This window comes from Artibeus jamaicensis, unplaced genomic scaffold (assembly GCF_021234435.1).
Source record: "Artibeus jamaicensis isolate MK-2021 breed Jamaican fruit bat unplaced genomic scaffold, CSHL_Jam_final contig_466, whole genome shotgun sequence".
Taxonomy (NCBI): domain Eukaryota; kingdom Metazoa; phylum Chordata; class Mammalia; order Chiroptera; family Phyllostomidae; genus Artibeus; species Artibeus jamaicensis.
Window position 1 is genome coordinate 8009081 of NW_026521844.1, and position 25518 is coordinate 8034598.

At 35.0% G+C, this 25518-nt stretch overlaps 1 protein-coding gene across 1 annotated transcript in view; it reads right to left on the reverse strand.

Moving 5' to 3' along the window:
• The window catches only part of ROBO2 (roundabout guidance receptor 2), a 598390-nt gene that overhangs the window by 132603 nt on the left and 440269 nt on the right, over positions 1-25518 (reverse strand). The window contains exons 5-6 of the mRNA XM_053667263.1: positions 23386-23524; positions 3009-3136 (exon numbers count right to left, since the gene is read on the reverse strand). Of these exons, the coding sequence (XP_053523238.1) occupies positions 3009-3136; positions 23386-23524 (267 nt within the window). The remainder of the gene's footprint in view (positions 1-3008; positions 3137-23385; positions 23525-25518) is intronic.

Consider the following 25518-nt stretch of genomic DNA (forward strand, 5'->3'; position numbering starts at 1 on the left):
ATTATATGATTGTCGCTTATTCTAACTGACAAGATTTCTCTTAATTTTGCCAATGTCCAGTATACAAATGTCTCTCATTTTTTAATTTGCATTTTTCGTGTGCCACCCTAAGGAGAATCTCAAACATAATGTTTCCTATATATAGAAACAAAAAGGCATTTTGCATCTATGATATTAAGACCTGACAAAGAAGAAGCCATGGAGAAAAATCATTTTTTAAAGAAATAACATATATTTCTCTATCACTTTGTCTAGGGTAGTTTAAAAATGAGCAGTTATTGCCCTAGGAGCAACGTGGTTATTAAAAAAAAACTTAATTTATGCAAAGCCAATTTGAACAATTGAAAAATGGGGAACAATTGTGTTTACAAATATGCAGTTTGTTTTAATGCATTTTTGAAGCCAATTAAAAAGTTCTGTTAGATTTTGAATTATTTGATTAGAATACAAATGCTAGGAGGTTTGTTGTCTAACATTTTTTAGTTTTATAGCTTATTTTAACCATATTTTTGAAGTGGAAAACTAACCATTGAATAAATCACTCTTTCAGATTTTGGCTATAAAACTTCTTCCCCCAATTGGCTAAAGGGAACATGATAAAATTTTAGCAGAAATATCACAATAAAATCTCTTGTCTTTGTTACACAGCAACATTTCATCCTGAAAAAACAAACAAACGAAAGGAAACCCCAGCAGGTGAATGTTTTCAAAATCAGCAAATTAAACTAAACGTGTCCCTACATTAAATTGATGAAAATAGATGTGGCCTCTTGGGTCAGTTGACCCTGGTTTAATAAAGCAAGCCAGAGAAGGGCTGAATGTTTCCTTTATGTACATAGAAAAATGAGCCCAAGAAAAAAAATGTTGTAGATACTATGTTTTTTTTCTTGTTAACCTCTTAGCATGAGAAATCCCAACTGTTTTTTCTAAGGATAAAAATATTTTTAAACAATATTGACTCCATTTTCTACTGTATTATGGAGACTTTTTTCTGTAACATCATGTTGAAGTTTTGGTGTTAGCAGAGTCATAAAAACATATGACACAGATTAAACTGTCCAATTCAGGACGCAAGACACAGATTAGGGAAGAAAACAATGAAGGTTTGCCGATTTAAAAAAATTGTATTACAAGCAAACAACTCTATTAGTTTTTTAAGTTAGCTTCAAAAGTCCATGCATGCTTTGTTAAGGGAAATGTTAAACCTGAAACTTTCAACAAATTACAAAAACAATTAGCTGGGAAAGATCTTAAAGCAAACAGACCACTTGAAGTCTCATTCATGCAGGCATTCAAGTATGAAGGAACCCTGCTGCTTCTTCACACAAACAACTCCTCACATTTTCTCACCATTTGTTTAGTCAGCAAATATTTTCTGAATGGAACATTTCTTGGTTGCTTTTTTTATTTTTTGCCATTTACTTCAGAAAAAAACAAACAAACTTTGGGGGGAATTTGGTCAAGTGAATGTTTTTGCAAAGGACTGCCTAGACAAAAATAAACAAATATATGTATAAATATAAATCACCTATGGACAATGTAGGTTAAATATAGTAAAGAGGGTTACATGGGCTCAGATTTGGGCCCTATAGAATCAGCATGTTTATTCAACTGTTCTCTGATCATAGCTGTTTATCCTCTGATATCTAATGAAGAATGAAAATCTTTTCAAGCAACTAGCTTGCCAATTTTGCCTACATTTGTTCTATATCTCAGTTCACACCAAAAAGGAGAAAAAAGTAAATTAGGTTGAATAGAAATGGAGCAATTGGAAATTATGGAAATCACCAATATTTTCCAGGTAATCTATACAGAGTGCATCTGTCTCCTAATAGTTGTCTGGAGGAAGGTAAGGGTTTTTGTTTTTGTTTTGTTTTGTTTTGTTTTAAATGATTTGATGCCCAAATTGTAGATCTGACAAAAAATAATTTTTCTTACCAGATGGAGGATCACCAATCCAAATTCCTCCACATCTTTCTTTTAATCTTACGAAAACTTCCAGGACCAAAGGTGAGCAAGAGCAGGAGGTATATGACTGAACAGGATGAGCTATAACTGAGACCTGGATGAAACCAAGTACCCAACCTCCTTATCAGAAAGGCTGAGCGGAGGAGGCATCAGTTAGGGTAGTGGAAGAAACGTTGAAAGACTGAGCAGGGTGGGTACTGGCCTGTTTCTGTTTGAAGTTCTCTGATAGCATAAACAATGCCACAGGTTAGAGTCTATTTGGTGAGACTTAAGTGTGGCTGTCTAGATGGTACTGCTTGGTATCTTGGTTATGTAATTTACTCATGTGAATCACGGGCACCACCTGGAACAGAGTTTATTCATTCTAGCTCACTGCAGGGTTAATGTTTTCTTTCACTTAGAAGCTATTCCAGGGAGTCTATAAATGAACAGTATTCCATGGCTGAGAAAGAGCATGACACCCAGAAAGTGAAAGTTATTACAGGAGAAGCACTGACTATTTCAATTATTTAAAGCCAATGAACTTCACGAATCACTCTCTAAATCAGATTTTCTCAATGTGGGAGCTCCTTTATATCCATTTTTCACTTTGGAAAGCAGTGTTAGGTGTTTTTTTTTTTTCAAATTGCTTTTTGAATGCTGAAACAAAAAAAGAATTTCAAAACAGTACTCTGCTAGTATAAAGTGACAAACCAGTAAACAAAAAAAAAAAGTACTTGTGGAACTAGCAACATTTAAAAACAGTAAATAGTTCAAAGAAATGGAAATATAAAACAGTGTACTATCAATTTTTAAGATTTATTTAAAATCACATTAGCTATTATTTATTATATAAAATTAACTGCTTCAGATATCATCCATTTGAACCCAAATTTGAAAGTGATTTCATTTCACTAAATACTATAGTAGACACAAATCTAGGCATCTTAATGTAATAATAAAAACAGCATAACCTATTATTTTGATCGTGAGTTTACTCGCCCATTTAATCAAGTGTCAGTCTGCTGGCTCAATTATATTATACATCTTAGGTCCCTTACCTCGAACCGTGAGGGTAGCAGAGGCTTCCACTTTTCCAACCCGATTCTCGGCAATACACATGTAGGTGCCTTCATCTGTGCTCAAGGCCTTTTTAATTCTCAGTGTGTAGTCATCTTTGATGTCATACCTGTGTAGAATATAAATTGGCTTTATTAAATAGCTTTAATTATATTTAGATAACACTTCATATTTCTACTGTATTTTACCCGAAACAACATATAGTACACACACACAACATTCAGCCATAAAGGGCAATGCTTAGATTAAATGTATTGCTAATAAGATCATTAATGTTATATGTGATTCTCCACATGCTTGATGATAAGTTATCTATTTTTATATGTATATAATTTCTGCCACTTCCAAATTATCAAATACATTACTAGAACATTGTTGGTAATTCTTAGATAATAACTAAGTAGTGTGTATTTGCTTCTTCATGAGTTATATAGTCTATCATTTTATAAGTCACACTGGGTTCAAATATGATTTAATTTTTAGGTATCTTGAATATAAGATAACTCAAATATTCGAAGGGGAAATTTATTATCTTTTTAAAAAATATTTTATTTATTTATTTTTGAGAGAGGGGCTGGGAAGGAGAAAGAGAGGGAGAGAAACATCAGTGTGTGGTTGCCTCTCATGTGTCCCCCACTGCGGACCTGGCCTGCAACCCAGGCATGTGCCCTGACTGGGAATTGAACTGGCAACCCTTTGCTTCACAGGCCCGTGCTCAATCCACTGAGCTACACCAGCGAGGGAAATTTATTATCTTAATTATTGGCAAGCTGACAAAAGAAGCATTGTCTGCAAGAGTTAAAAAGTCATTGATATTTATTTAATTAGCAAAATTAACTCTTAGAACACCAATATCTCTTCAAGTGATTCTAGAATGTATACTCTCAGCTTTTTTCCCGAATGGGTCATGGTTTCTCTGCAACAACAATTTATTTCCTAAAACTACATATTTCACAAGCCATTAGATGTTAAATATTTCCACAGGTCCAGTAAATGTGGCTTTACTTCTTGTATTTTGCTTTGAATAAATTGGTATATGCCCCATAGTAGTCTCATTGATGCTTTACACTATTACATTGGGTATTTGGAGAGAAATGTGCATTTTCCCAGAGAGCAAATATTGACTGAGTAATATGCAAAATTATGAATCATAGTTTCCTACATTTAAATACTTCTTTACAGATCAGAGCAGAGTTTAATACATGATTTCACGACAATAAACGACAAAGAAAATGCCTATTTCCAAACACCATTTTATAAAAGATGCTAAGATTGTTGTCATGAGTTATAAAGAGACTGTGATAGTATCTCTGCAGCGAGTACATCTATTTTTTAACACAGAGCAATACAACGCCTTGTTGGGTGTGCACACTCATTGTTCCGTGTGCACGTGCACTGGGCAGGTGTGCATGTGTGCATTTTGTGTTCGGTTTCAAAAACTCCAGAAACAAACTTCATCAGTAGTTTGCTCAATATTAACCTAAAAGCAAATGGAATCCTTGGAGGTTCATAATGTGTTTACTAACATATAGGCATTTTAAAATTAGTCTTTAACTGAACAATCTAATGGACTTTTGTCCTGAATTGTGCTTAGCCTTTTTTAAATAGCCGAGAAGGAATTCTAAATAATTAGAGTGCACACTTTGGTAAAAACTAACAAACTACTTTTTGAACACAGTATGGTATTATATATAATCAACATGTACGAGATCTCATCCGACTTTAATTAAAAACAACACAAAAAAAGAAACAGATGAAAAAACATTACCAGTAAGGAGATCTTTACAGAAATCGCGTGATTCTGATTGTGAAGTCTGCCAGTCTCAGCCTTGTATAAAGGCGGGCATTGTTGCCAGGTTTGATTAATGGCAGTTGTACAATCGTGTGCTGACAGCCCGCACCACACGGATACCTTTTTTCCCTGATATGAAACGCTGCTGAAAAATGCAACCCAATCAGATCTGGCCCCTGGACAACATGTGCTATCATCACTGTACCGTGAATTGAGATTGATTGGTAACCAGCTGTGACAAAGTGGGAAAAGAAGCTCTGGTTTTGTGTTGTTTTTTTTTCCCAAAGGAATAAAAAAGGAAAAGAAAACTAAATTGTGTCAAAACCATTACCATCTGTTCCGTTAAATAATAAACAAAACAAAATAAACTTATTTTAATACTTAAAACAACTGCTTATATGCAAGATTTGTTTGTGTGTGATCTTATATCTGATGAATAATCTTAAAAGTATTGCAAAAGAGAAACATTATTTTTTTAAGAAAAAGTACTGTATTTTATAATCACTTCCAATTTTAAATAAAAGAATCTATTTTGTTTCTGCCTCCTAAAGAAACTTTCTCTTTTGAAAAGATTTCCTATAAATCTAAATTTATTTTGAAAATATCAGACCTGACTTGAAAAACTAAGCTTCATAACATGACCGACCACGTTTCATACATTTCTCTTACTTTGCAATCTCTGATGCATGATAATCTTCTAGGGTAAAAACTTCTCATGATTCCCTGGCTTTTGCAAATATAATTCAGCTAATTTAGGGACCTTTCCTCCAAATCTTCCACAATGGCTTCAGAATTTGGAAGGTGAAAAGAACGGCAAAATAATGCACTACAAATTTTACTACAATGTGGAATTTTACCATGTTCAGTTCAAGCCTGCCTATCAACTTGCCTTGCCTGGATTATGTGAGAGCCCTACACTAATACAACTTCCTGAATGGCTGTTCTCATCTCTAAAGCACCTCTGTCTTTCATGAAAGAAATGTATTTTCTCAACACTCCTAGTTTTTGAAATCACCTACTACTTCTTGCTATAAGATGTCTGGCTCCAATTCTAGAACAAGTGTTTTGACTTAGCACATAAAATTTTATTGCATATCTGCTTTATTAATCATTAAGTTGGCCAAGAGTAAAAACTAGGAATTTAACCAGGAAACATTTAATGTCTATGCAAGTAAATGTGCCTTTCTTTCTAGGGAGACTTGAAAAGTTTGTTTTCAGTTTTCAAAAGACTTGCACTCAATCCACATAGCTGAAGATTATCTTAAAACTTTTAGACTTTTTCAGAAAATAAATGTTGCAATAACGGACAGTCCACAGTTCCATAATTCAATAAATTTTACTATGGGCCTTTTATATAAAAATGTCACAAAATTTATTGCCTGCTTTAAAAAGAATAATTTTAGGATAAAAGTCACATATTAATCCTATAAAATTATTCATGGATAATTAAAGACACAACCTTAAACTTATCGATGCCACTGTCTGGATTATAGTGAAAATGCAGACACATCCATTTACACATTGGTAATGATGCATATTTCAGTTGGTCAAAGCTGAGACTCTTCTATAACACAAACTTTTTGGAGAATTTAAATCTCTTGCTTCTTTTGAGAGCTGAAAGTAGGAAAAGATGCTCAATTATCCTGAAACGTTTTTTCTGCTTATGGTTTTTCAAACAAAATCCTTCCACAGACAATATTTGTTACTAAAACTCACATAAATGCTTCTTGGCAACCTAAATCTCAGGTGATATTTTCTTAATCTTTAATATTAAGCTGCATCCTAAAGTTAAGCTCTTAAATCACAACTGAGGTCTGGGGCCTTAAAATAAGCATTATCGGCCTTAGTATGTTACTAGCAAAGAAAAACGGAGTCAAGCTTACTATACACTATAGCCAACTTGGGTCACAGCCTTCTTTTTATCTACAATTATAATGCAGGCTAATGTTTACCATTTGGGTAAAGGAATCTTTACCTATTCTTTCAGGTTTCAGATTGGAAGCATTCTAGGCAGGTCAACTAAGAGCAGTATTAAAGGACAGATATCCTTGTAAAAAGTAAAATTAATGTAACATTCATTGAAACAAGAAGGATCATAAAAATCTTGGAAGATTAGATTTGTATGGAAATAATAAGAGGCAAGGTGGTCTCTGAACAGAAGTTACTGTTCTGTTCTGGAAATCTCTAAATGAAAACCAAAGTGAAACTTGAACTATAAGGGCATTTTGGCTCTCCCTTAAATATCCGAACAATACTTTAAGCTCCCTTGTCTTTCCTTAAATGCTATCATTGTTACCTCCGACCCTTGTCAGCCTGACCTATAGACGGAAAATCCCATCTCTGTACTAGGTCTCTCTTTAGCACAGCTGAGAGAGCAGGATAATTTTCCAACTAAAAAGCTAAAACAAACAAGAAAAAATATGTTTTAAAACATCCACAGTAGGATAACAATAGTTGACTTAACCAAGTGCAGATTTCAGCTCACAGGGTTATTAGGCCCAAGACCACAGCCAAGGGATCAGCACACCCAGCACCTTGAACTAGAGCCTGTCTCTGGAGCTTGAGCAATTGAATCAAACCACAGCTGAGCCTTCCCAGAAAAGCCAAAGCATCCCGCTCACCCCAAACTGAAGTGCCTGCAAGTTACTATCACTGCAGGCTGTGACTATCTTCGGGATGTCCCTGTCTCTGCCATCTTCTAACCTATGACAATGGAGAGAGACTCCAGGGCTTAATTCTCTTGACAACTTTGTGGACAACTGTGAGGTTCACAGACTGTTGCCCTTAGTCACCCCATTTCCATCTCCTCTTGTTATCTTTTCCTCTCATTTTCCACCTTCTCTGCAGTGAGTTTCATCATCTCTGATATAACCTCTCAAAAACTTTTTGTAGTCACTTCCACAAAATTCTTCAATCTGCCTTCTGAACTGCCTGCTCACTGATTTCTGCAACAGCCTGTCTCTTTTTCTTAGATTTTTACCCTCATGTCCATGCCTTGAGGGGAATATGGCTCTTCCTGGGGGTAGGTGGACTGGTGGCACACTCCCCGCCACCCTGAGTGATTCCTCAGTGCCTGACACACAGTAGTTACTGAGCAGCTATCTTTACAATGCGTTACTTATTCTCTCTCATGAAAATAAAACAAGGCAAAATGAAACAAAATTCTACCCACTGAAGAGGCATCAGGTCGTTCAGTTTTCAAACAGAAACTTTCTCTTTAGGAAATATAATGATTTATAGGACTTATTCCATGTGGCTCTTTTAAGCATTGAAGGAGTTAATAATTTTAGAGTGTTAAGACTTGAACCTGGCATAAAGAAAATACCCAATAATGCCTCCTGAAGTTTTCCATAATTGCCCTTCACTAGAATCGTATCTCCTCCCCCCGTGATACTGACTCCATGTCCTGTGGGCCACTGTCTCATAGCAGGATCCTAGACCTTATCCTCAACTGGAATGTCTCCACCTTTGAAATCAAATGTCTGGGACTCTAACCACAGATGCTTCCTACTGTCTTAATCAGTGTACAAACTGAACCTCTTCCTCCACTCCTATCAACCTTGCATCCTCACTTCTTTCTCTGTCCTACTTAAATTCTATGGTAAGTCACTTGCCAGTATCCTTACTTTTCTCTTCCCACTGCCATTCTGTTGCATTTGCCTGGCAAAACCCCAAGTATTAATATATTGCTGTACTACCTCTTTACATCTCAAGAGAAGACTAATAAATATTCAATTTACCCTGGACTGGCTCCCTAGAGAGAAGTCCGGACTTCCACACCTGGCCTCCATGTTCTTCCGGTCCTGGTTCCTGGTCGCCTCTCCAGTCCCATCTTGCCCCATCATCTCCTTACCCTCAATCCTTCAACTATATTCCAGAATTTGCAAGCTTTCTCCTGCCTCTGCATCTCTGCATGTGTTGTATCCTCACATCTGGTCCCAAACTCTCTCCCTTTAGCTAGCTGCTTCTGCTCATACTGACACAGGATTAATTTGTTTAATGTCTGTCCACACCTCTTGATTTTAAGCTCAACAAAGGCTTGTGTTCACAGTTGTATCCTCAGAGCTCAGTACTGTGAATTGAGCCTACAAGGCAGTCAAGATCAATTTGTTCATGAAGGAGTAAATGAAGGCTACATGTATGTAGAAGGAGGAAGATTATATTCTTTTCTCAGCATCAAAGAAAATGCCAAGTCTGTACATGGAGAGGCTGTTAAAAACACTGGGAATGCTTTGAGAATTAAGAATCACTTTATTTTCAATTCTCTGAACTTTGACTCCACTTTTGTTTAAGTTGTATGTTCTACTCATCATTTTTTTTCATTTCAAAGCATTTTCTCTGTGTTCTATCTCTTCTAGTTGTTGACTATTAACACAATTAACACCATATTGCACAAGAACCTGGAGCAATCTATACTTCAAAGTAGATACTAACTTAAAGAGAATCACCTTGCTCACACCTATCCTTGTTTTTTATATATATATATATGGTTTAAACTGGTAACCACATCTGCACCTGTTGGCTAGATGAAGAAATTCAATTTTGACTAACAGCAGTAATAAAAAAGTGAGGTCCAAAACACGTAATATAAAAACTAGTTTTAAGATAAAATGTATATGATAAAAAATTATATTTTTTTCACTGATATTCCTTCAATAATATCTAATATTAATTAGAACTTTATATTTTATCATTGACATAATATTCACTATTTACCTGACAAATGAAAAGTATTAATTTTTAGAGTAGACTATATATATTGTATTATTATTATTATTATTATTATTATTATTATTTTATTATAGGGCAATGACCTATCATTGAAAATTACATTATTGTTTTCAGAACTTGAGAGAACTTTTATTATTCCCCCACAGTTGTTCTGATTTTCACTAAATTAAATCCCTTAAAAGTCTAGAGGTTAAATAGGTGTGTGTATGTGTGTGTGTGAAGTACTTCTTCCTTCCACACTCATATAAGGTCAAATTCAAACCATTCTACAAATATTAACCTTTTCCTTTGGTTTATAATCAGAAAGGTATATTTAATAACTTTCATTGCTGTCCTTAATATGCAACTATTCTTGTAATAATTTTCTACTAACATTTAAGATATTATTCAAATCAGATGTATTACTTTTAAATAAGTTTAGAATATTGCAGGTATTATTTCCAATAAGTTTTTTAACTAATTAGAGCATACAAATTTATATCAAAAATGCAATTATATCACAATTAAAGAGAGTGTATTGGAGCAAATAAAGTGGCAAAGATGTTAAATTATATTTAATTTAGAAATAATTATTTTATTGGCTTAAATTAGTTTAAGAAAAGTTGGTTTTACAATACAACTAGGAATCGGCACATCACATTTGGAAAAGTGAATATATCTTACAGTTGTGCATTTAGTTAGAAATTAATCTTAACTTTCATTCTTTTTAGGAAAGGCCTTTGGGGATTAAATCTCTTTGAATCCATAGAACTCACAGCTCAGACCAGACGTTTTCTGACAGGCAGCTTCCATCCTTCTCGTACTCTTTGCATGAGGAATGAACTCTGTGCAATAAGCACTGCAATTTGGGATTTTGGGATATGCCAGCTACTTACTGGACTTGCACTCTTTGCTGGACAAACTTCATCAAGTCTCCTTCACTGGTGCTAAAGGCAAGCACTTGCTGAGTTATCTGGGTGGGGGGTGGATTCTGCATTATCAGAGGGATGTTCTGTCTGGACAGTGCTATGAAAGATTCAAATGGCTCTCTCCTTTTCCTTCTGCCCACAGAAACCTCCTCATTAAATGTGCTTGTGGAACAATTTAGAAAGTCAACACAGCTACATAAGGGCACTTGTGCTCATTAAGTGTGCCATGTAACTTGTAGGTTGGTAGGTCTACGTGGAAAGGGACAACTATGCAATGATCAGGGGATTACTTTAAAAAATTCCCAGCCCCATATATTTTAGAACTATGCAAAAAAATACATTTACTTTAGTCATTGGTGAAACAAAGGGCCTTCTTCTTGCATTCAGTAATGACATAATTATGTCACATCAAAACATGATAATATTTGCCCATCTTACTAGTATACCTTCACAGCTAAGGGAATAATAACAATAATAAAGACTTTTATCTTTGAGGTCTGTTTTTTCATGATAGTATATTATTTTTGCCCTAACATTAAAAACTAAAATAAAAATTATATCAAATAGCATTCAGGTGAGTATGCCCAGGTTTATCTTTTCTGCTAAATAAGGGTTTCTCATCCTCAGCACTGTTGATACTTGGGCTCATATTATTATTTGGTATGGGAGTTATCCTGTGCATATTAGGATGTTTAGCACCATTCTTAGCCTCTCCCCATCAGCTGACAGTGGTACCAATTCCCCAACGGTGGTAACAGAAAATGTCTCTAGTTGTTGCTGAGAGTGGGAGAAGCAAAATTAGCCCCAGATGAGAACTGTTGCCCTAAATATGCATCTGGTGAGTACCACAATCCAGATATAGTTCTGGGTATTTGAGATTAAAAATAAATATGGCAAAAGTTTGTTGTGGAGACAGAAATAAATAATTCAATAATGATGAGATTAGAACTATTTTCTCATAGTTATATGGAAATACAAAACAAAACAAAATGAAATAGCCAGAGGCTATAAAGTAAAACAGGGAATGAAGGGTTTTCCAGGACCAAAATGGGAAAGGAACCTCAGCTCTTCATGTTAGAGAGACCCGGTGCTTGAATCTGGCTTTGCTAACGAAGGGTCCTGGGACATTAACCATGTTTCTCACTGTCTCTAAGCTTTGGTTTCCTCTTGTGCTAAAGAAGGGATTCATTGGTCAAGGCTGTTGAAAAGATTAATTATAAACTATGTAAATACTTGGTATGAAACCAGTGGGCTCTCAAGAAAATTACAGTTTTGTTATTATTTTAATATGATGTCCTTTAAAAGTTAATTATTTCAGTGTAGTAGTTAAGAGAGTGGACTTTAGGGCTGGAGTGTTTGGATTTAAACTCTCTCTGCCACTTAAATTTGCCCTTCAGATTCCTTTCTTGTAAAATAAGAATTGTAAGAATAACTACGTCATAAGGTAACTATGATGATTAAATAAATCAGTTGCTTGCATGTGAACCACTATGAGCCTTAGCTATTACTTTCATAAAAAATAATCAATTTTAAGATACACACTGTTCATATTTTAACATCTTTGAAATTAGAAATCCTTTTCAATAGATGGCATATTGCAGTTGATTTACCATTTTTTTCTTCAACAATGAGCACAGGTATGGTAGAATCTCACACATAATTCTAACTTGGATTTAGTGACATATGATATTATTATATAATAAAAATGATTAGACTAAGCTAATCTTTTATTTCTCTCTTTATGAAATATAATGCCTTTCATCCAGGCGCTCAAGTTATAAAACTTGATATTACTCTTAACCTCTCTTTTCCCATAAACTCTGACCTACAATTAATTTCCAACTAAAAAATAAAGCTGTCTTTGCACTGGCACTTGCATTATTAGGCATGACTGTGTATTCACAGGAAATATCTCAATATAATTCTCTAACTACCTTTTTAAACAACTCCCTACTATGTACGCCTACTCACAAACTCTCTCTACTCCAAGCTACCTTGTAGATAAACATGAAGATGGATTTCCTAAACATGAAAACAAAGTTACATTTCTATTCATTGTGCTTCTGTGAATTCATATTTCATAACATATTCAGCATAAACAAATTGCTTGGCACTAAAGACTTTCATAATAAAGCCTGAACTAACTGTGCTGGCTTTAAGGGCCACTCCACCATGCCGAACCACTAACTGAACCACTAACTGGCAAACTGAACCGCTAACTGTTGGTCTACATGTCTGCCTCCACCGATGTTCCTCTTGCTTCCATCCTTTGAAATAGTCTCTGCAGCTCCACTTATGGGAATCCTATTTTCTTTTCTGAATCCATCTCCAGTGTCATGTGAAAACTACAGGTGCTTTTGTTTTCTAAAACCCCAGAGTCTTATATATCATACCTTTAATATAGTTTGCTTTATTTAATAATTAATGTTATATGTATCTCATACCCTCTACTAAAATATGTAAGAACAAACTCATCTTTATAAAATATGTTGTGAAGTCAACGCACATAAATGTGTGGTAAATACGTATAATTATTTTTGAAGTAATCATTGAAATATATTTCCTTAGTCTACATTGGAGATTTTTATTATTCATTTGAGAAAACTGACATCTTGCTGCAAATTATGTAATAATCGGGGGTTGAAAAGCTATTATAGTAACTTTTATGACTGTAACAGTCTTGCTCATAAGAATGATTGGCAACATTCCTGCACTGAGATCTCACCACAGGTCTATTCTATAATCCACACAATGATTCACATTCTCAGAAGGGACTCCTAGTATGGTCCTTTAATTTCTGGGCAAAGTTTCCCCCTACCCAACAGCAATCCTCCAATTTCTAAATATGTCCTTTTAAAAATGAAGTTCCAATGAACTGATTTTATGTAATGACTGAGGTAATTTCACCAGCAGTTGATCCTACTGTGTGGAATGTATTCTTATAATACTTTGAAAGTATTTGTTCTCCTTTTTTTGTCTTTGACAATTGTATCTCCACACATTAACCAAGATATAACCCTCATCCATCATGTCATTGTTATACCGAATCTCAAGTTATGCTCTATTTTCTTTTCCTTTCTTTTTCAATTCATACCAGTTAAGTCAAATAGCTGGGTAGAGCATCAACTTTGCCAGAGGAACCATTATCAGATATAACAATAACAATAATAATAATACCACATTGGTAGAAAAATTGAAGCTTGGAACTCAGTTCTGCCTACCAATTCATAACTGTCCATAGAATTGTTGATAATATCAAGAAAATTAAAAAAAATAACACTCTCAGTAAATTTAACTCTGCTAATATAAAAAAGATAAATTGAATTATCATGACTAAAAAATCATAGTTCTAAATTTATACACTCACACTATTGCATTCTCTCAGCAAGCATTTCTTTAGCTTTTGATGTTTTCCCAGTGACTTTATTTTTATTTCTAGATTCACTGTGAAAAAGAAAAACACATGAATATATTAAGTTAAAATATTCTGTAAGGATAAAGATAGACTTGTTTTAAAAATTATTTAATGGACAGTAGAAAAAAAAGCTAATTTATCCTATTTTTAAAAATAGGCAAACTTATTTATATATGATATAAAAATTGATATATGACTGAATAGTATTATTATGAGGGACACTATAGAATCTTCAATATGCACTTCATTATGCAGACGCCTTTTGTGAGTGTCTGACAGAAATAACTCAGGTAGGCTAGCGCGTACTGAGCTGTCCTTTCCTGTCTTCAGGCCCAAGCAGAGACTGGAGAAGAGCAGCCCCCCCTCCCAGCAACATGGCTGGTGTTTACACACACGGACTAGGGAGTCAGACTTTGCCATACTTTCTCTTCCTCCTATTTTTCCGATTTATAATACAAGAATAATAATAGTGTTTACATCACAGCACTGTCCTAAGGACAAATATATTAATGTAAAATGCCTACAACATTTCTGGTATAGAGCAAGTGCTATGTAAGTATAATTTACTAACATTATATTTATAGAAAAGGCAAATGCAATAAAAACAGCTCTTTTGAATTGGTACTAGACTACCTCTATAAAAACCTAAATAAGCATTCAGGGTCAAAAATTTTTCTGAATAAAAACTACATCTGTATATATCTTACAAACTGTATGAAAAACATAAAAAGTCATTGTCATTAGTAATGGGCTTATGTGTAATTTTGCTTTTCCTTTTTAGGCCTATCCACTTGCTGTTTTCATTCTTACTCCTATTAAAATGTATTATCATACTTTTTAAGTTAAGTTGTTACAACTCATAGAATCGTACCATTTCATAATTTAAAGGGACCACAGAAACCACCCAGTCCAACTCACACATTCTGCAGATGTGGACTCTGCTCCTGAAACATGTAAATTGCTTAAGATAACACGGTGAATTCCAGCAGAGCTGGGATAAGAATGCTGATCTCCCCAATTCTAGTTTATCTTGCAGCCCCACCTTACAATTCAACTTAATGAGATAACAGAAACAACAAAGTCAATCAGAAATATATCTTAAGGGTGATTAAAATTATGTAACTGATTCTAACCACAAATTGTCTTGTGAAGGCAAGGATTTGGGTTAATATAGTCAATTAAATAACTTTTCCTTTTTTACATTTTGTTTGCAGTCACGGTTAAAAACCCAGATACGAGAGAGTGTCTTCAATGGTAAATATCCAGTATATTCACCTGTGGGGTAGGGAGGAACATGAGAACTATCTCCTTGTAAGCCTTTGGATTGTCATACAGTTTGAGGTAAGAGGTAAAATGTTGCCCGAGTCCCAACCTCAGCCTAGCCAAACACTCTAATATGTAACATGCCCAAGTCCCAACCTCTAACATGTAACCCGTCATGCTGTGATGGAAGAAGCACATCTGCTGTGGCTCCTATGTGGGAGGACACCCACGCGCCCATGACAGGTGGCACTCAGGCAGACCCTTTTGCTCTGCAAACTGGCACCTGGTCTTGGCTTTGCTCTCACACAACTCAAGAGCTGCCAGTTAATGGACAGCAAAGCATCTCTGACTTCAATCATTTCATATTCCAAGTGTGTCTCAGCTTGTTAGTTGACCACTGGCCAGAACCCAAATTGGATGCCAGTTCCTGCATTGTTCCTGAGCTGAGATTCTCAACAGATGGGCCAATGTTATCACAGGACAAGGCAACTTGCACTCCCCACGGTAGGTGGCAATTGGTTTTGTGCTAACAGCAACTATTAGCACCTATTTGATGAAAACACAGAAAAAAGTGCCATTTTGACATCCCTCTAAAAGTTGCTAATTAATTCTGTTTGTAAACAAAATCTATATCTCCAGCCTCCAGGGCAAGTAACCTTGACCTGATGGTCCAAGTTGAGATTTTCAATATGTCAAGACATTTCATGTATGGCTTGTGAATTGGTCTAAAGATTACTCTTAACAGTAATGCTACAATAGTATTCCTATAAAGTAATTCATAGTGTAGTGTTTCTTCCTGATGATCTAAAAGTTTATTCAAAATATAAACTTTGTAAGTGGCTCAAGCCCATAAATAATAATTGCATAATTGGGAAGCCCATTAGTTTCAAATATAGATTTTATGCCAAACGGATTCTATCAAGTCCTGGCCCTAAAATGTATTAATATGTATCTTTGGAAACTGCTTTAAGCTTCTGTTACCATATTCTGTAAATGAGACTAATATTATGCTAGAACACTGTTCTTTAAAATAATGAAATTAGTGTCTGCGTAGGACACTGCATAGGAGCATTTAGAAGTGTGCATGGCAAATGGTAAATCCTCCAAAAGCATGTACCTTTATCATTACATAATCTTCCTATGACAGTGGTGATTTTCTGATTACCAGCAGACAAACAATACAGTGTAAGTGTGAAATTTGAAAGTCCCAGCCTAGGTGTTTTATTGTGCTGGAGCTGGGATACAATATTTGGATCATGTACAATCCCCCAGAGATAGAAAAATTGGTGGCAACTCTCAGGCTTGGCAAACTGGCAATAAAATTTATAAATGAATCTAAGTGATTTAAAAGAAAAATGTATCATTTATTAAATCAATAATACTATATTTATTTCTTTAGAAATCAATTGACAAAAAAGAATATCCATAAAATTGTATAGTCTATATTTTCAACCTTTAAGTATGTTTTTCCTTGTAGTTACATGTGTTACTAATAAATGCCACCAGTCAGTCAAATTTGTAATACTGGAACGGAACACCTGTTCCGTGCATCCATTGCATCGTGTTTACAGTGCTTTGAGTTAGTTATATCGTTTTAATAACACTTCGAGTTAGAGTGGATGGCATAGTTATTCACCCCATACAAATGAGTCAAAGCACAGGTTAATCACCAGTCCTGTCGCATCACTGGTTCATATCAACAGGATGTAAAATACAAAGAGCATAAATAGCTTCTTCAAGGTCACACTCCTAGCTAGTGGTAGAGGAATCTGTCAAACATCATTTCCAGAACATGGGAGTGTAACTAAAAGGATAAATAATCAAAAAGTGTCAAAACAAGCCTAATGTCTAACATTTCTGACAACGGCCCAAATATTCTTTCTGCTAGTGGCTGCTTTATACAAAAACCTCACGGTAATTGTCAATGCAGTACTATTTTTTTTCAGACAGAAATGGCTAAGACATCTGTGTAGCTCAAAAATCATGGAATATTCATTTACACTTTTCTTTATATTTGTGAATCTCAGTGACTGGTCCACTTTTCAGGTGTCACATACAATGTAATGTATATATATAGCTTTTCTCCTGCTCTCAATTTTCTCCTGCTTTTTCAAAAGCCATTTTAATTGATCAATCTTGACCAGTCAACCTAATCAGTGTGGTTATTTATCAGGAGTCCAAATTACCACATGTCCTTGAAGCCCACACTGTATGTGAAGAAGGCCTATCTCCTCAGCAGGGTGACGAGCTCTGTTCAGCCTGTCTGCATCCCAGAAGCACATGCTCTAAACAATGGAGCCTCCAATCAATTAACACAAGAACGTTTTCCAGGGCTAAGTGGAAAGGGCCATTTAGTGTAAAAAGGGGGAATTATAAGTGGTTCTATTCAGTTCCTTTTCTTAAGGAGTCATGTATTTAGCTGAATCTCACATTTATGGAACGAAGAACTCTAAAATGTCTCTCTTAAAATAGACTTGCACTTTCGAAAAAGGAATTTATCAGTGGGTTCAGGAAAATTGATAGAATTTTACACTATATATCTTGAAACTCTTATTCTCTTGTCTCTTTCTATTTTTATGAAATATTCATGAATCATATTCACTATGGATAAGCCATCAACTGCATTTAGAGTTTAAAGGCATATGTAGGAATGTAAATGGCATATTGTATTTCCTTTCTTCTCTGACAAGCTATTATGAATACTCCTTTCTTTACTCTAGACTCTTATTAAGGATGTTAGTGTCACTTCAGAGTTAGTTTAGAAATTAAATAAAAATAAAATAAGAAATACCATAGAGGTAACTAATCATAACATACCAATAATTACATGATTGATAGAATATGTTAAATCCCCTGTTTACAGACTTCTAAAAAACTACTAATAATTAGGGGAAATGCAAACTGCACTAACAAGCATAGATAAGAAACTGCAATTATATTAATCACTCTACTTCTTCCAGAAATTCTGAGAAGAGATGTTGTTTTTCTCCATTAAATAAGCGATTGAAAAGAATATTTTAGTATTGCTATATTTCAATTTTATCTTACTTATTTGGTTGTAAATTTATTATATTGTTTCTTTTATATTAACACAATGTAATATTTCTCATAGCACTTCAGCATATATGTATAAGTATGGATTTTTAAAATTTTGGTGTAGTGATAATATAAAAGATTCCAATGTTATCATGGGACATGGACTAAGAGCCAGTCAATATAAATGCTGGCAACTACTATTGGATGAAACACTTTCTGAAAAGATATGTTGAAGGCACCTTATCATAAAAGTATTAATTATATTAATTAGCAAAAAGCTCTTGGTTTGCTTGAAAAAGAAAACTGGTACCCAAGGAAGAAACAAGGATTACCTCAGTTTTGATTTACTTAAATGTATCAAGTATATAAATATTTTCCAACATCATCCAATCTGGTTAACATATAATAACAGCATATTTACTATTTGCTTTGTTTAAAATGACTTTTTTCACAGACTACCACTGAACTTTACAAACATAGTAATGAATGTAAGTAAATGTAAAAGTGTATCTTCTATAATTTAAACTATGGTTTAAGAAAATATATGTACTTCTAAAAAATAACCATTTTGAACTCTAAGAGGTAATTCCCCTTATCTCCTCATTTTGTTCCCCCTACTCACATTAAAAAAAAAATATTTTATTATTTATTTTTAGAGAGAGGGGAAGGAAGGGAGAAAAACGGAAATATCAATATGTGGTTGCTTCTCGTGGGTTCCCTACTGGGCACCTGGCCTGCAACTGAGGCATGTGTCCTGACTGGGAATCAAACCAGAGAACTTTGGTTCACAGGCTGGCACTCAATCCACTGAGCTACACCAGCCATGGTATATTTTTATATTGGTGTATAAAATCCTTTTCACCTAGATAAGTCAGTATTGATTTATTTGAGGACATATATAGTGAGACCTTCTGGAAAAAAAAGATATCAATACTCAATATAGTCTTAAAAAAAGGGAAATAAAATTCTTTCTGAAATCTTCAACTGGGAAGCAATAGTATCTTATAAGTTTCTGAAAGCAGTTAATATTTTAATAGTAGTATATAAGAAATGAAGTCTTCTTGCTGTTCTATCCCTTTGTCATATCGAAAATGTCCAAATGTACAATAAATTTCCCTGGTTGGTCATCAGGATTATTGTTAGTCTTGAGAATACTAATACTTTCCCCATCTCTCTGAAACATTCATCTAATCAAAAAATGTATTGCCCTCGCCAGTGTGGCTCAGTTGGCTGAAGCATCATCTCAAAAGGTTGAGGGCTCAGTTCTCACTGAGAACACATACACGGACTGCAGGTGTGATGTCCAGGCTGGGGGCCTATGGGAGGGAATCAGCTGATGTCTCTCACATCGTTGTATTTTTCTCTCCCTTTGTCTTCCTCTAAAAAGCAGTGAAAAAATGTCCTCAGGCGAGGACAAGAAAAAAATTTTCAAATGCCCTAATACTACTCAGAAAGGTATACTGTTTCATTAATTTCGTTAAAGATGGTTACCGAGAAAGGGTAGGAGCTTAAGGCTAAATCAGAGAAAGAGGCATATGGGTACTACTTATAAAATATTTTTTATGGGAAAGAAAAAAAATACTCCCTTAATTCATCCCGGTTACTGAAAGGTTGGCACAGATAACTTCTTCTGTGTTGAAGGTTTAAATAGCTATCACAGCATTTCATACATTTAAACTTGAATTGAAAAGCCTTCTTGTCTCCAAAAGAAAAATAGTCATATATTACTTACACAGTAATTACAGGCTATGCAGCTGCCCTACAAAGCTTTACTATAAATGTGTTAAGCGTGAACCGCTACACAAACCTTATTCAAATTACATTAAATGGGATGCCAAAGAAATGCCATCCTCCACACCACTCCTCGCAATCGCTCACATAAGAACAATGGCTGTCTCCCTGGTCTGAGACCTAAAATAATGTAATAGAATCAATGTTGTTTATTTAGGCTATGGTTGGCTAAAAGTCACTTCTGTTATTCCTCACCGAGTAAAGAGGTCTCTTTTCCCTTCAGTATATGCATAAGTGAAGATTATGCTAATGAACCCAAATGTAAGAATGAATAAGCTTCTTTGAAATACCATTTAAAGATTGAGAATTGAAGAAAAAGTACATGCCATCTATCATAATAAAAATACTGACCTCAATTTCTATATTTCAATGATCCTTGCTTTAAGCCTTTCTAACATACAATTTAAAGCTTACACAGCATTTCCATTTGGTTATTACTTTAAAAATATTTAGCTGGTCACACAAAGCACCGCAGCACTCCCATACCAGGAATGGAAGAATCAGGGGCTGAACATATAAAAATGTTCTAAGAGAGGTTAGCAGGGGTAAGATTTCTTAGTTTCAACCTTATCTTCGGAGGACTATATTTCATACTTTCTGGACACATAGTTTTAACGCCTTTGTTTGATTTGTATGTATTATTTGAACCTTATAGTAAATGGACTTGTCAAGATTTGGAGAATATTGCAGCAACCAAAGTTGTCAGGTTTATGACCTAACACCTAGAGCAGTGATTTCAACCTTTTTTTTTCATCTCATGGCACACGTCAACTAAATATTAAAACTCTGCAGCACACCAAACAACATTTTTTGCCAGTGTGACAAAAAACAGATATAATTTTGATTCCTTCACACTGGACAGCTATTGTTGTGTTGGCTGTTGTCATTTTTTTACTTGACACTCTCAGGGAAAAGAGGTCAGTGCTCTTGGTCACATCATCAGGTAGCACATGTTTTAAAACTTGTTACAGCACACTGGTCGAAAATCGCTGACTTAGAGCAATATGGGAACAAACCAAACTATGCTTAAGTTTTGGTTTAGCTTAATTCAAAGACACAGGCCCTTTAAAAGGCAACATACTTTTAACGCTTCTTATTTTTGAAGTCTTTGTCAATTGGATACTGCTTAAGAATTAAAAACTGCAAGATCACCACATTGATATTATGTAACCCTCGATGTCATGGTACCCTTGATATCGAGGGATGGAAAAGGCATTCTCTGTGGCTCTCTTCCTATAATCCCACAGACTCAGTCTAGTCATGAGAAAGCACTAGACGAACCCCACTTTGGGGACACCGGGGCCAGTAGGCTTGATGACTGCCAAGGTCATAATGACAAGGAAATACTGAGAACCTGTCCTAGGCCAGAGAGGACTGGGAAAACATGCCAACTAAATGCAATACCCTATGCTGTCCAACTAATTAAATACCCTTGACAGAATCCTGGAGCAGAATAATTAAAAAAAACTGGTACAACCAAAAAAATATAAGAATACATATTATATAGTAGCATTTGTTCACTAGAAATGAGAAGAGTTTTGTAGCAATGAAGAATGTTAACAATAGGAGAAACTAGGTATAGGGTATACAGGAATTATCTGTACTATCTTTGTAGTTTTTCTACAGATCCAGAATTACTCCAAAGTAAGGGGAATTTTGTTGATGTTTGGTTGGTTATTTTTAACAAGGCTATTTACTTCTAGTAATTGAAAATTGAACTATATTTACACCAGGCTAAATTCTGTTATATAATTAATCTTTTAATTCTAAATCTTACAACACATTATCATTTAAAAATTATATAGTAATTTTGCTCTCAAATATGAGGAAAAGTACTTATTATACAGAGAGAATGAATATCAACAACTCGACTTCATAAATTCTTACTACTTGAAATTTTTAAAAATTTACTGATGAGAAAGAGAGAGCCAGAGAGCCAGAGAGAAACTTCTTGTTCCACTATTGTCCATTCATTGCTGGATTCTCGTATGTGTCCTAACCAGGGATCAAATCCGCAACCCTGGCACGTTGGGATGACACTCCAACCAACTGAACTACCCTGCCGGGCCTCACTACGTACTATTTTTTAACCTCCTTCTCCACTGAGAAGGCTTGCGGAGCCTCACATTCACAAACTTACCCCAATAACCATCCTTTTAAATTCAATGTTTGACAGTGAAGTGACAAAAGAAACACAGAGGCAACTTGCCCTACTAGTTAGGCTGAATAATGAACTGAATTAACATTGTCACTTATCTTGCTATAATTTGCAAAGAACCTCTAACTTACTACTTAAAATGTTTGGTCTTTTTGAAGCTGGTGCTGCTGATAATATTTGTTTGGAAAATGGAGTATCACAGACCTGGGGATATATAAAACCGAGATACCTAAATGAAGTTATAAATTCAGGAATTGATAGCAACGCCAGTGAAAGCACATAAAAGGCAAATGACTTCTCTGAAAGCATGTTTTAATTTCAACCAGTTGAATGAAAACTCATTTCTTTTTTTTTAGGAACAAAATGGAAAAAAAGCAGAAAGTGGAATTTTATGATTGTAGTACATATGATGGGTGTAGTTTCAGAACCTAGGCCTAAGAGGAAGACAAAACAAATCTTAAACCTAGACTTGCTCATTATATAGCAAAAACAAGCCCTTGAATGATTTATTTGATCATAAAGGGCAAGGTCTTAGAAAATTTAGACATAAAAAATTTAAATTTGTTTTTATCAATGATGACAAGCATTTCTGGACTTACACTAGAGAGCTGATGGACTGGTTTTGGGGGCCTGGTGAAGGACAAGTGAAAAGAGATGGAGGAGAGATTCTCCATGAAGACATGGCAAGTGAAGAAGTGACACAGGCAGTTCCTCAGTGAGAAAATCCCTAACAGGAGAGTGATGTTAACTCAGCTACTTGCTACCTTTTCCGGGTTTTGTTGGACAAGATCTCTCCCTTACTTCGGACCCTCTAGCCAGCTGCCACCAGCAGGCTTACGTTAGGGATGCCCAGGGCAGGAAAGGAAGGCACACACTGCCCGGTGTGGGCTGCAGCACCATGGCAACAGAGCAGTAGTTGCAGGAGGCAATTGGAATGGGCAGACAAGTACTGGGCAGCAACGGAGTGGCAGACCCTGGAAGGGATCACAAAAAAGAAAGTGCCTGTGGAATTTTGAGATTCAAGGATACTCGATGAAGTGGAAGATCGGGTATTGATGGGAAAATTCAGTTAAAGAGTGACATCAGGGCCTGGAAGACTTCAGCATATAAAAGAGCAACTATGTGGCTCACATATGCAAAAATCATATAAGTGAAAATTATGTACCAAGATCTAAGAGTGTTTGTGGTGCAGTTGGGGCTGTTGTTTTCTCTCCCAATTATTCAGTGATTATCTATCAAATCTCTAGTTATGAGATGGTCTTACCTTCCTCTCGGCAAGTCTGCGTCATCCTTCCTCCACCGCACAGTTGGTTGAGGGTCGCCCTGGACTTGACAACGGAATTCTACAGCTTCTTCCTCCAGCACCACCTGGTTAATTGGCCTCCTGAGAAATGTGGGTCGTTCTTAGGAGGAAAAAATAAAAATAAAATAAATATCATGCATGTTTTAAGTACAACATGGAAAAAGCATAGGAAAATTGTGGTTTACTTTTGGTACATAGGTACTTAACTCTGTATCTCAGCTATATCTTGAAAAGAACTTATAAATACAATGTAATGAAACTTCATAAAATATTTTGAAACACAGAAATAGCTTTAGCATGTATGCAAAACTATATAAACTTTTTGGGCAAATATTAAATTGATTCTTCAGTGCACTATTAAGCTAAATCATGTAGATCCTATCATAAAAAATCTAGACACTGAATTCCACAGAAATGAGGAAAGATGTAAAAGTGATTATTTGTATCTATTACAGTAGTTCAAAATGAAAAAGCTAGAAGCTGAAACTAAGGTAAAATATCAAAAAGGAAACACATTAATATTCCATTAGGAATGCTAGAGAAAACAAAAAGAGTTGTGCTTTTGCACAGAAACATTACTTAAATTTCTCTGGGTAGGCTATCATTTGAAAAGGATCTAATACTTCCATGAATATTCTCATTTCATGTACGGAACCAGCTGTCTATGTGATTTCTGTTTTTCTTAAATTAAAAAAAAAACTCAAATTGATTCATTTCTCAAATAAAAAAGCATTCATTTTAAATTATTTTAAACTTCTTACTGTCATATAGACTTTTCTGAGGCCACTTCCAATTATCTTCTCCTAAGTGTCCCCAATGTGTGGTTATTTTTTTCTTTACTTAACCTTTATGTTTATTTCTCTAGTATTCTGCTTCAGTGTTTCTGTCTTTTATTCCTTTGTTATTAATTTGTACCTAGCATTATTAATCTGCATTCTAGTACTACACTATAGAAAACTAGGAAAATAATATCTGTCCATAAGAATCTTAACATGTAGAGAAATAAAAAAACAAAAAGTAGTCTTACATTTCTCTGAACATTTCAATTCCTTGTCTAATTTCTTCCCTTTTTGATAATTTTCAAATGATGGTCATTTAAATTAGCATCAATAAAACAACACACAACAAGTGCTGGCAAGGATATGGAGAAAGGAGGAAGCATTCTGCACTCTTGGTGGGAATGCAGACTGGTGCAGCCACTATGGAAAGCAGTATGGAGATACCCACCAAAATTAAAAATCTGCCTTTTGACCCAGCGATCCCACTTCTGGAAACATATGCAAAGGAACCCACAACACTAATATGAAAGAATATAAGCACTTCTGTGTTCCTTGCAGTGTTATTTACAATCACCAAGATATGGAAGCAGCCCAAGTGTCCATCAGTAGATGAATGAATACAACAACTATGTGACATTTACAAAATGGAATACTACTTGGCCATAAAAAAAGAAAATTTTACTCTTCATAACGGTATGGATGGACCTAGAGAATATTATGCTAAGTGAAATAAGCCAGCCAGAGAAAGGCAAATACCACATGATTTCACTCATATGTGGAATCTAATGAACAAACTGAACTAACAAGCAAAACAGAGATAGACTCATAGATGGAGAGCAGATGACAGCTAGTTGGTGGGGGATGGGGAGGGAGGTTAGGGGGTGGAGGCACTGAACAAAAAGGAAAAAGGACTCATGGACATGGACAACAGTGTGGTGATCACTGCGAGTGGGTGTATAATGGGACTATGTAGTGATGGAAAAAATACAAGAAAGGTTAAAATTTAAAAAGTAAAGAATGTCACCTTGTAAGAGAAATATAAAACAAAAGGCAGTTTCATATTTCTCTAAACACTTCAATTCCTTAACTAATTTCTTCCCTTTTTGATAATTGTCAAATTATGATAATTTAAATTACAATTTACATTTTGTCAGCATGTCAGCAAATCATAGAAAAGCCCAAAATGGTGCCAGTTATTGAAGTAGAAAAAAAGTCAAAGAAAAGAAAGATGAAACCCATAAGGACTTGACCAGTTTTTCTGGCCATGTGGCTATATTTAGACACTTAGGAATTTAGTTTCCTAAGTGTCTACACA